This window comes from Halyomorpha halys, unplaced genomic scaffold, assembly GCF_000696795.3.
Source record: "Halyomorpha halys isolate HHAL.00 unplaced genomic scaffold, Hhal_1.1 Scaffold747.1, whole genome shotgun sequence".
Classification (NCBI taxonomy): domain Eukaryota; kingdom Metazoa; phylum Arthropoda; class Insecta; order Hemiptera; family Pentatomidae; genus Halyomorpha; species Halyomorpha halys.
This window is the reverse complement of record NW_027111002.1, coordinates 135599-148673: the sequence shown is the minus strand read 5'-3', so window position 1 is coordinate 148673 and position 13075 is coordinate 135599. Positions and strand designations below refer to the sequence as shown.

Genomic DNA, 13075 nt, shown 5'->3' with positions numbered 1-13075 from the left:
CCAGGACATTCTGTTATAAATTTTAATAAATATAAAATTAATTCATAGTCACACTACCTCTATTTTACTTTTTATTATTACTCATTTTATTTATTCATTATTATTATTTTTTTTCTATTTTCTTCTCTCGTCCCTTTTTCAAATTAACTTGTTTCTTTTTACTATTAGAGGGCAATTGTTTGTTTGTGCCAATATCATTATTTTTTGTTATTGATTTTACTTTCCTCTTTTATGAAGATGCATTATTCTTGTCTATTTATTTTATTATATATTTTTTCTTTTAATAATAACATTGTATATAGTTAGAAGTGTCTTTTCTACGATACTATAATCAACTGTTAAAATATATATATAATATAACGGTTATATCAACCATGTAAGGCCCACCAGGCCGATCTGGTATAAAATAAAATATAAACATAGAATAAAAACTCTTTTAATTGCATAAATTTGTAAAGAATGTATAGACATGGGTTACCTATGATCAATTGATAATAAGAAACTTGCATAGCAGCGTAACTATTAATCTTGTGGATGTACCATACTAAACTACTTCAATGACTTATTTCCTACGAAAATATATCAATGAGCTTGGAAACAGTTCCAAAGCTGGTTCCATCATCTCGTATAACTTTTATTAATTTTTAATTTAGAAAAAGAACGTTCTTCTTCTACTGCATTAACTAGAGAAATCAAATAAATTAAAATGAATGATTGTACACGCAGAAGGTTAAGTAAACATTAATCATCTGTGATTTACAAATAGAAAGTCTTCCAAATATTTTACAAAAGCCATCTTAGTTAATTGATTTTTGGATGAAGAATTCGGTGAGTAAACATTTGAAAATATGGCAGCAAACTTGTTGACTTGATATTCATTTCATTTCACCCCCTCTTTTGGGGGCTCCAAAGCGTTGTGCTCAATGCTCTAGTTGAGTTGTCCCCCCTATCAGCACCCCGAAAAATATAGAGTTAGCTACAAAAAAAATCACCAGAATATTTCCAGAATAATGCGGGAAGATATCCAGATAGCGTTGTTGGTTTAAGACCACTGGGGATCTGAAAATTTATAGTAGTGTATTTATATTTATATTTAGTATATTTATTGGGTAGGTTGTAGAAATATGGCCGACCTAAGGTTTGAACAGTTGTAGTTTACTCAATATCCTATCAAATTCCCTGGAATTTTTCTTACAGCAAGAGTAATCTATCTACTTTCAAAGTAAAGTAAGAAAATGAATTAAGAAAGAAGTTTAGGAGGAATTACGAGCATTCGCCCAAACCATTATGAGTAGGTCATGTTAAGACCAGGGGTCCCAAATATGGCCTATTACTTTACATTGTTACCCAGAAAAAATCAAAATTAAAGTTCTACACGATTCAATTCATAAAATTATCGCAGAAGGTAGTAACATATGAACAAATTTATAAGGTTACTTTTCACATTCTGGACACATATGCAGCCTGTCAAGTTGGCTGACATACCTACTGGACAATTGGTGGACATAAGTTCAACACATGAAGGGCAAATAGATGTTTTAAGCCCTTCATGCATACAAAATTGAACACTGACCTCCTCAGATACTTATTTTAAGTTAATTGGAACATGCATTACAATGTAGATCGATATATATTTGTACTGTAAACCACCTACTCTGCCTTTAGAGAGGGTACAACTAAACTCTAAAAGAGGTTTAGCCAGAGGATAATACACATATGATGTAAATGCATTTTCATTGGATAAAATTTATTCTTCTATAATTACAAGATTTTTTTTCTTTTGTTTTGTCTACTTGTTACAAACATAACAAATAATCAATTTTTAATATGTACCTTGATTACATATTCCACAAATGAACATATTGATTTTAAGAAAAGCGTTAAACACATAGACATAACAAGGAGAGATTAAGTAAAAGATTAATATCGATTTTATTTTATGGGTTTAACAGGTTACTGTTTTCCGTCAATGTAGTCATCAACATCGTTTGAATTACCAGCGCCCTTCAGAGGTAAGTTCTTGAGCACCGATTTCAGTAAAGTTTCTGGAACGTTATTTTCTGAAACAAAAGCAGCATTTTTTTAGTCAAAAGTTTATCACATAATGGTAATAAGAACTTGTGAATTCAACATTTCAGAGTGATTGATTTGACAAAGTTTCGGTATACTACAGCACCAGTGAGCATTGGCCTAAATTTGCGCTGCTACGTGTATAAAAAAACTAAACTTGATGAATAAACATCAAGGATCAATTTAAAAACAGTATTTTCTATAACTAACTGTTATATGTTACGAGAGATGAGAACTGTTCTCTATCTTATGAGTAAAGCAACTTTATATTTTGTTACAGAACGTTAATTATTATCTCAGGTGAAGTATAAAATGAGAGAACAAAGAAGAAATGATATTATTCAATTGTAATATTTAATGTATTTATTGGAACGACATTACACTATTAAAGTTCAAAGTTCTTTTATAAACTATTTTTTTCTAGCAGGGTTGCCGCTCATCTAGTGCTCAACTACGGCAGTCACCTTAGTAGCTTTAATTGTGAAAAGTTTGTGAGTCAAACGTCAGAGGATCTAAAAAAAATGCTCTAAGAATTAGCGTTGGAGGTTCAAAAAAGTTGTATTAATTTTTTTTTTTTGAGGATAGGTGAATATAAATAATCTATTAGATAATATTGAATGCAACAGACATTAAATCATTCAATCATAGTGTAGAATTTTAAATTTGAGATTTTAAGTTTCTCCTTAAAGTTTCACATCAACTTTTCTCCAATTCGACCCAGTTTTTTTTTTAATTTGACCCCGTAATCACATGTTACCCCACGCTGGTTATAAGACTCAACATTATCATCCACCAATCGAAAACTTTTTTTAGGGTTGATAAAGTTATTCCAAACAGGTTATTATTAAGTGATATAATTAATATTGTGAAAGTTACAGTTTAGTTGTCGCCACAGACCATCATGGTTAATAACTATCATTCCCAAAAAATCATTTACGAAATAAAGGAAGAGAAGCCTAGCTTTTGTGGAAGACCTTTCACAAAAGATTTATTTTATTAACAACACTATTTTATTTCTCGCTTAACATATTTGTAAAAGATCTTTGTCAAAGCATTTAATAGTTTAATCCCGGCCATAGAAAACTTATTATTTATTTTTTTTTTCACCTCACAACGCTATGTGGTAACGAGTATTTCAGATTATCATGAATTTATTTTTTTAATATTTGATAAGGAATTTATAATAGAGAACCATGATAAATGTTTTTATAGTTGCTAAATAGGTAAATGGGTTAGTAGGTGGTACCTTGGCGGTAGGCGACAGGGATGAGCTCCATCCTCTTGTTCAGCCTGCCCAAGCGAGGTCCAAACCAAAGTCCTCCATTTCCGGAAGCGCCGTTCCTCTTCGGACCGGATTTCCCAACTCGAGGAAAAGGAATCAGTTGTTCTCTCTTGACTGGTAATTCGTGGGACAAATAATATTATTAATACATTCATTACACAAGATACGGAATAGTATGTTGGAAGAAATATTACAACGCTTCAAGAGTACCCTTCTACAATTTAACAAAGTTGCCGGAGGAAAAGGCAATTACTGCTAATGATTTGAAAAGGGCAAAGGAGGCTTTTTATACACTGAAATATTGATATAAGATATAACGTAACGATTCGGGCACCTTTGAGTGAGTGGCGGAAACGGGAGCTTTCCTTGATTTTGTACCAGGAGAATTACTAAAGGATCTTCAATCCTCTCATCTCATCATAGGAACAATTTTCAAAGCCGTTGCAACGTATAAAAATAGTGAAAATGTCGATAAATAGATAAACTTTGAAAAACAAGAAATCTTCTATTTTATATCCAATAGGAAACAGTTTCAACTTATAATGGGGGAAGGCATTTTCAGTCCATTCCTGAAATTTGTAGAGTTTATATTGTTCATACAGATTATTTCTTATTCAGTATTTTATACAATACCAATTTGTCTTATTATTTTTGAAAAAAGTAATGAAACTGAGTAAGGATATGTGATGAATAATGTAATTGCATCTAATGCCAATAATATTGCAAGTCTTAATCATTCATTCTGTTTATTGCTATGCAAATGGCGGAAAACAACTCTATTGCATAAAATACAACCTCTAATGAAATGAACATGAAATATACATTTCGTAAAATGAAACGTGGAGAAGAAACCCATCAGTGATACTACTCAAGTCAAAAACAATCTCCTGGGTTTATTTGATTTCCCTTAAAGACTAAATCAATTGCTGTGGGGTGGGTATAAAAATAGAGACAAGTGTGGATTAGGTGGAAATGTGAGCCCTAAGAGACAATATAGGGTGTGTTTTTTAGGTAAACCGAGACGAATAGCCCCTACGTGATCGGCTCCCGTGTAAGGAAGTAGTTATCCCCCTTAGTCCTTTTGCTCTAATCCTCCCAGCAGGTTACCTTAATATGCCTTTTCTTTCATTTATAAAATACCGGATATTGTAAAATCTAAGGAATAATTTTATATGAAATGAGGTCTGGTTTTCCTACTGATTTTTATATTTCTTATCTCCACGTTCTCATTACCGCTGTAGAATAAACGAATCATTTTATCCGACGATCTATTTCGATTACGTGACAAATTGCGCTGTGGATTCTTGAATGAGAGTAAAAATATTTTATTTTGACTTGATTGTAAGCATGGGATAAAATTGATCGGACACTGACATACAAACTTTAAACAAATCAACCCTTTTTCCTATGTAAAATTACTCTGTACTTCTCGAATTCGTTACATTATGAAAATTATGCTGATAAAATTAGAACTTTGAAGGACCCTGTGACGTATTATTAATATTTCGTTTCATTAGCCATCTTTACACGGTTTTGTCGTTTTTTTAAAATTGTAAATAACCAATTAATCGTCGACGTTTGCTACGCTTCCCCCCCCCCAAAAAAAATTGTTATGGTAAGTCGTTTTGTTGCGAGAGCATAACATATTTTTTAAAATAGTTATTGTCATCTTGCAATGTTGACCTCTAGTGAAAAATTTGCCAAGGCCTTCTCTTTTATTGGGTCGTTTAGTATAAAATGTCAGTTTTCACAGGAAAGTAAAACAACTTCATGAAATGGGAACATTAATATTCGAAATATTTACCCTAATTTTCTACACATTTTCCTCAACGTTTTATCAACTTTTCAATCCCAGAACTGAAAATCCAGGGTTTTGTGATGAAATTAAATAGAAAAATGCATTTTTGATCTGAGAATAATTTCAAACATTTTACTTTTATGTAGTCCAAATTTCTATACAGACTGATATCTATTGGAGATAAGAAGGATTTGGTAAGAGCTCATTTAGTTGCTGTTGGTTGTGAAACACGAGGCCTGACGATGTGGTGTAAGAGTACAGCTTCCTTCTCATTAACCAATGCAGGTTATTCTTTCATGTATTATGAGAATATGAATGCAGTACGATGTGGATGTGATGGCCTCACCTCCATACGTAAAACGGAGAAATGAATTATTCTTCCCATTGACCACCACACAGAAACTAATAATATTTTTGGATGGAAAGTTGGTTTTGCCATATGGATCGCCGACTGTTGTCATATACAATTTAGTAATTCGTATTTTTGCCCTGCGAAGCGTTTAATTTAAACAAAAGAAGAATGAAATTCATCAGCGCTTTTGTCCTTTTCTTTTGGGGTAAGCTAGTATTTGAGACTATATTGGGAATTTCAATTCTACATTGGAATATTTTAATTATAAAATGAACCAGCTAATTATTTTAAAGGTCAGTGATATATTTATTCAAAAGGTATGAAATATCGATCAAAATATAATTATGAACTGCCTACTAAAGTCGAACGTGTTAATCCACGCTTGTCCCAACTTACTCAAATAAAAAAAATGCTTACTGTCTAAATACATACTTTGACGTTCTCCAGACTCAGGGTCGATGAGAGGAAGAAAAGACCATGTGAAGGGGAAGGAGGTTCTTCCTACCCTTGGAAATGGAAAAAGGCCTGCATCTCGCTTTTCCCGAGTGCAAGGTTGGCTGATAGTCTTCTGGCCTGCAACATATCGTATTTACTCGGATAAATATCACAAGGGAATGAATATCACAATATAGAAAAATTAAAAATGTCAAGTAGCATATTTTTATACCATCGTCAACTTCATATTCATTATGCATTATCAATGTGTAATGTCCTCATTACTAAAAATAAATAATAAATGGGGAATATTAATGTATTTCAAATGACAACGGCTATATTATATATATCGTCGGTATTATGCAAATAGGTTAAATAAAAAATTTTGTGTTTTACCCAGCATGGAAAATTGTTTTTTTGAAAAACTTACATTATGTTTATATCTAGACCGTGGAACATTTATGATGTTAGCTCTCGCTCATAGTAGAACTTAACCTGGGAGTAGCAATGACTATTTCAGCAAAAGTCCCCTAAAAATACACACTTGGATGAATTTGTTCCTTTAATCCTTTAATCGAGCACCAACTACATATCCAGTAGCCTCAAAATTATGTCCTTTTTCATGAAACAATAAACAGTTGGGATAGTGATAAACATAAAATGATGATTCAGGTCAACTTAAAAACAACAAGTGAAGAATTAAAAATAAAATAACAATGGGATAAAAGATATTGATTAATATGTTCCATAAACTAACAATCTTTTGTCATTCCTCATAGAAATCTAATTTACCATGAGGATGAGTAGTGAAGAGTAGAATTGTTGATAAATCGGCAGCACTATCAATAGTATTTATTGACCGTCTGAAATGAATTCTATTACAGGCCGCTGAAATAACACTTTTTTCCAAAATCTAATCTTTTGGTTTAAAAAAAAAAAGGAGCAAAAATTAAATAAACAGAATTATTCTAATCATATTAAAAAGTCTGCAAAAAAACTTTTTTTTTATTTTATTTTTTTATTAATATAATGTAATTTACAACTGCACAAAACAATACAATAAGTAAATATATCGTATGTTTAATATACACTTGAAAATCTTGGGAAGGAACCACCCATCGGTGGTACAACAAAAAAAAAAAACTAAAACTTAAACTTAAAAAAGTGTAAAACTTTTACTTATTCATTCATTTACTTGTTCAATTTTGTTTAGGAAGCTTTATTCCTAAACAAAATTAAACACTCGAATCAAACTGTTGTTTATAAAACCATCATTGACCCTAGGGAAAGAATAGGATTATCGTTCCTAATCGATTAATCAAAACTGAAACTAAGGTTTGTATTTGGTTATGTTATGGCAGAGTTCGCTCAAAATAACTTTTCAAATTTTTTTATATAAAAACCATTAATTAGAGTAATTGAACTTCTGTAAGCATCAAAGGTAAATTGTCCACAACCATTAACATAAATTATCATAAACGAAAATTAATATTTCCATGAGCCCTTGAAACCGAAAAAGTGAATCGAGTTTATTACTTTTTTAAAACGGTTTTTTGACACAATAGCATAAGCTAATAGTTTAAGCGTTTTTATCCTCAATAATTATTCCTACTTAGAATAACAACTCAATAATTGTATTTTCTTCCTTTTGTTTGGAGGGGAGAGATTGTTCAATTACTTTAATATCTTTTTCATTTCAGGTCACATACAACGCTCCCCAACACCCGTGACCCAAAGGCGTGACTTGTATTTGCAGAACATCTACTATTTCTAAATTACGAATTTAGAATAAAAACAATAAAACACTCTTATGGCGATGATCAGTAACAAAATGTCACTTGCTGGGAAACGATAGTTTAATTTTCAATTTAATGGCCTCAAAAATTCACAACGGAAAGACTTCTCTTGTCTTTTTCTAGTATTTTAAATACAGCATTTAAAACAATCTCAATCCATCCAAGTCACTTAAAAAATAAAATTCGTCATTAGTTAATTAATAACGATTAATTACTTGCCTAGTTTGTACAAGATTTTCTATAGTTAATTGAAAGATGCACCTTAAAAGAATAATAAAATAAGTTAATGGGAATCGGTCCCAAGGTTAGGGTGTGCTAGAGGGGGAGGGGGATTTGTTTACTAGCCTCACCATTTCGACCTTGCTTCGGGAAATTACTCGTCATTTATTTGAATCATTAACTCATTATCTTGTAGAGAAGATCTTTTTTTCATATCCTGTAAACCTTCATAATATGTACGATTTAAGGTCAGTTTTATCTTTGTAAACAAAGTAAAATAAGGAGATGGGAAAATATTTATTTTTAGGTTAACTACTTATTTAAAAAGTAATTAAACACATGAAATGGCTTATACAATACTTAAATATCACAACTATGTTGAATACATTATTGTTCTCTCGGACTTCACCATCCTGCAGTACCCCTCATCTACGACAAATTAAAATTAAAACTAAGGACATCTTAAACTATATAAAAGCTCGGTGGCGAAGTACTGTTTAACTTTTAGGGAAATAAAGATTCATTTTGTTCTCTTCAATCATCACAAATCCCTTATTATTAAATTTACTTCATTGACGTAACAATCTATTTCAGTTTGTACCATTGTAAAGAAAGTGATAACAAGAAACTTTTTTTTTTTTTTTTAAGTGAATGTATTTCTCCTATTAGATTTAAAAATAAATTGTTGGCCTAGGTCGATTTCCAAACTAACTGCATAATTGCACTGAGTGTGATTTTTCGGTATTTATATAGTAAAGGATCATAATTATCTATTCATCGAAATCAATAAAAAAGTCAAATTAGGAGGTAAATATTTGGTAAGAGTAATATGAAATTAATTATTTTATCAAAAAACAAAATGTACTGATAAATTAAAAAGAAAAGTCTAGACACACAAGAATTTTATTGCACTACATACATGTTTATTTATTAAAACCAAAAGGTTCTAATAAATAAAGCGTGATATACAATTTTAATTTCAATTTGGTTTAATTTAACTTCATATATGTTGTAAAATTTTAAAAATAAAAATATGGAACTGGTAACATAGCATCCATCTCGCAGTTATGAAATACCACTTGAATGAGAGATTCTATATTAACAATATAGCAATTTTTTTATTAGTTGTCTGAATGAAGACACAAAAATGCCATGCAATTGGAGAGGTATGGCAAATATTTCATAACAATCCCACACTGCTAAAAACCAAGCTGCCTACAAAACACAGTTCATGATAATTGATACAACTTGTCTCATAAAAAAGTTTTGAAAAAATGTATATCAATTTAAAAAGTTTCTTGGCTCAATAGGATAAAACTTGGTAGAGTTACAAGACAAGAGCAGGCAACCAAAACATGACGTAGTTCAAATTCTGTAAGCTATCTTTCTGCTCCACTAGGTTCTTCCTTATGGCTTGAGCTTTATGTACCTTAAACATATAATTTAGGTTTGTTTTTGCAGCTAAAGGCCGTATGTACCAATGAAAAGACGACATTTTCATTGAAATTTTTAAAGGATCGTCTACTTTTAAGGAAAAACTTGTTATTGAGTATGTGGCTATCATAAACTGTGCTAACAGATTTGAAAATTATCCATTAACAGATCTAAAATTAGATTCTTTGTTATTTAACCAAATCAACAATTTCTCCACTCCCAACACTATGCATGAATTTGCAAAAAAAAAAACATAAATAAAAACTTTCTTAACGCAAAACATACCCATGATATTCTCAAAGAAGAAAAATAAACCTAATAAACGATGAAAAAAACTCTGAGGGTAATTATGGGAACATACTTTTAACCATTGGAAATATTACGCTGGGGAAAAAGATATATAACTGTTAAATTAATATATAAATATATGTATATATATCAGCACTATATCAGAAACGGAAGAAATTGTGAATGCTGAAAAAACAATTCATAGGAATGCAGGTCATAAAGATGCTGCAAGTATAGTCAGTATCATTTCAACTTACTTGCTGCAAGTATAGTCAGTGTCATCTCAACTTACTTGCTGCAAGTATAGTCAGTATCATCTCAAATTATTAAAGGGAACGCAAAGGTTTTAACAAGAGAAAAATGCTTGAAAGGGTCCAATTGAAGAATCTTTCGCTCTATTAATTCACAAGAGGCCACAGTGAGGGAGGTTCTAAACTATTTTGCCTCGTGGTCACGCTCAGCTGACGACTTTCATGATTGACTAGATTGAGAAAATACTAATTAATAAATAAAATTAATAAAAAAGTATATCCACAAAATGGAACATTTTCACTCGCATTATAAATAAAGATATCGTGATGGCTCCGTTGGCTCCGTGTTTAATTTCATCAGATTCCAACCACTATCGCTTACTTATGCACAAACGTATATTCCTTGAAACACGAATTTGAAATATTTTCAATCAGATTGTTTGTTTTGGTCCAATGTTGTTGAAAAATTGGGGGTCGGTGTAAGCATGGTCTAATTTAAATTTTATTCACTATTTTTGCTTACTCGAAACGTACGGTTTAGGATTTTTTTAAAACAATTTTTTTTCGAAACAGTAGCCACAAAAACCATTTAAAACTGTAATAAAATAATTTTTCCCAGCTAGGGTATATAAAATATACATAATATAGCGAAAAAATGTGTGATTTAGAAGCGATATGGCTAACTGAAACTTTGAAAAAAATCGACAATTCTAATGTTTTAATAGAATATATCGCTATGGATTCTCACCTAGACCCAGCGAAGTATGATAAAGTATATGAATATTTCACCACTAGAAATAAACCGAACATTCCTTGTAAAAAAAAAGTCAGTACAAGAATGATCGTCATTTAGGTTGATGGGTCGAGAAGAGATGTTTCCACATCATGTGTAGTGCTAGTGCACCATGTACTAACATTACATACTCCTCAAGTTTATAAACCAGATAATAAAAAGATTAAACATCAGTAATATAGAATTTTCAATATAGATTTCGTTGAGCTAAGCTGTATCGCGAAGGCTAGAAAAAACATTTCTTCGCACCTCTGCTCAGGCATCTATCATGTTTGTATATAAATAGAAATATTTCAAAAATACTGTTTTTACATCAGAATTTTAAATATTAATTCATAAGTGCTCACTCTAAATTGTTGCGTAGCCTATCAAGTTTTATAAACTGCTATTCGAAGTTTTGTATTCCAAGAGCAATTTAATGAAATCCGCTGAGATAGGGATGCTTTCTTAAAAATTTTCAGTGGTCTTTTGTCTGAAAACGACTTAATTTTCGAAGATGAACTAGATTACTTAGAACTTAAGATTCGAAGATAATTGGCCATAGAATTAAAAAAAGGTTCTTAACGGGACTATGGGCGGGATCCCACCATTACAAGCCATTTCAATTCCATTTAGTAAATAACTAAAACATACACACCAATAAAATAAGAAGAAATAGATTATAACTACACATTACAATTCCAGATTTAGTAAATCATTTTGAAGCCTAATATTGAATTGTTCCTTCCTGAAATTATAAGACAACCGAGTTAAATCTTGAAACAAACGGGACCTACCATAAGATTTTATCAATATCTCCATCGTATTACTGGCTCACATTTTTTAGAAATGTAGCGGAGTATATACTATGAATAAAGGAAGGTTCAATGTATTCAATTATTTATTGAGGGTCAAAGTCATTCTTTATTAACCGTTATTGCACTTTCCCTTCCTTATAGGAAGAGAGAATGCCTGAAAATATTTCGGCTTGTGAACTATTGTCGAATGAATATTGGAAAAAAAATTTACCTGGAGCCGCCCTAGAGCAACTGACCAAGAGGAAGAGGGATGCGACAAGGCAGAAGACGTTGGACATGGTAAACTGTTAGGGTTGCCACCCCTCAGAGGGTATATATAGCCAAGTTCCACCCTCAGCTTACGCCCCTCCCATTGCTCCACCCACTACCCCCATCTATATCGCTAAATTGCAATTTTTAAACATTAACTATAATATATATAAAACTATCTTTATCAGTTTGATATTTTGAATGAAAAAATAATGATTTCTTGATAACTCTCGTGTCTTTTTCTGAATTCTGAACAAATTTTAGCTTAGCACGGATAAATTCAATTCAATTACTAGATAAATACATAGGATTCAATTTCAACCGCGCTTTTTTCTACAACTTCTATATCCATCTTAGGAGCATTTCTTAATGTATTTAACAATTTTATTGGTAAATATTTCACCATTTTTGAAATTATTTTACACATTTATTTTAGACCATATTTTCCTTTTTCCTTTTTATTTTTTTAATCTAGAAGAATTTTTTTTGGAATTAGAAAAAACAAAATTAATCCATGGATTGGTTCTCAATTATTTTCCAGGAAGCCTAAAGTAAATACATAGTGAAAATTAACGGTTTCAATGTGATTCTGAGGTCCTTTTTCTAACAGTTTCTTTCAACTTAAAATCCTACGGATAGACCATTTAAATGTGAAAAAAGAAATCGAAAAATGAACGAAGAATGATTTTTATTCTCTGTACGTTTGATTAAATAATCAATTTCATAAAATAAATTTTATTTATTGGTTTATGGCCAAGGTTTAGGAAAAGTGGATACTAACACCTACAATTATCTATATACGGCCTTCAAAGGATTTTCGGAAAAATTTATGGGGCAACAGTTGCCAGAACAAACGTTTCGTAAAAATTATCTTCATGATATTAGAGAAAATTATTTTGAACAAATCCTGAGCTAGCCCAGATAAGAATTATTATTTGTATCTACGCTGGAGTAGAAGAACGTGTGGGAATTGCTGAGCTTAGTTCGCGAGATTTTATTACTTTCAAGCTCTATGAATATCAATTAAGTCTGTCGGTAGCTAGAAATCGATTTCGTGAAACTATTGTCAATGATTTGTTTTTGAAAAATTAAAGATACATCTCACTTGCAAATGAAAAGGAAGAGGATGGTTATTTAATTTAAAAATTCACATTTAATGTATTTTTTAAAACTTCATTTTGTCAAAGTAAAAAGTTTTATGCTGTATTTTGTTTATTTTTAATAAAATTTAAATTTAAATTTCCCCATTTTTTTTTAATTATTTATTTATTGTAATTTACAACTGTACAAAATAATACAATAGGTAAATAT

At 30.9% G+C, this 13075-nt stretch overlaps 1 protein-coding gene across 1 annotated transcript; it reads right to left on the bottom strand.

Moving 5' to 3' along the window:
* Window positions 1-1747: 1747 nt before the first annotated feature.
* Window positions 1748-11793, bottom strand: Capa (Capability). Its single transcript, XM_014428750.2, has 4 exons — window positions 11727-11793; window positions 5935-6075; window positions 3317-3466; window positions 1748-2060 (listed from the first exon to the last, which is right to left on the bottom strand). The coding sequence occupies exons 1-4, from the start codon at window positions 11791-11793 to the stop codon at window positions 1954-1956; spliced, it is 465 nt and encodes a 154-aa protein (XP_014284236.1). The 3' UTR covers window positions 1748-1953.
* Between the last annotated feature and the right edge of the window lie 1282 nt (window positions 11794-13075).

Bases quoted from the DNA above. Each gene is read 5' to 3' on its own strand.
- Capa (XM_014428750.2), bottom strand. From the start codon at position 11,793: ATGTCCAACGTCTTCTGCCTTGTCGCATCCCTCTTCCTCTTGGTCAGT. The intron at 3,467-5,934 runs GTATGTATTTAG...ACGAATTACCAG, and splicing joins TGAGTCTGGAGAACGTCAAA to TCAAGAGAGAACAACTGATT. The intron at 2,061-3,316 runs GTACCACCTACT...CTTTTGTTTCAG, and splicing joins CCCTGTCGCCTACCGCCAAG to AAAATAACGTTCCAGAAACT.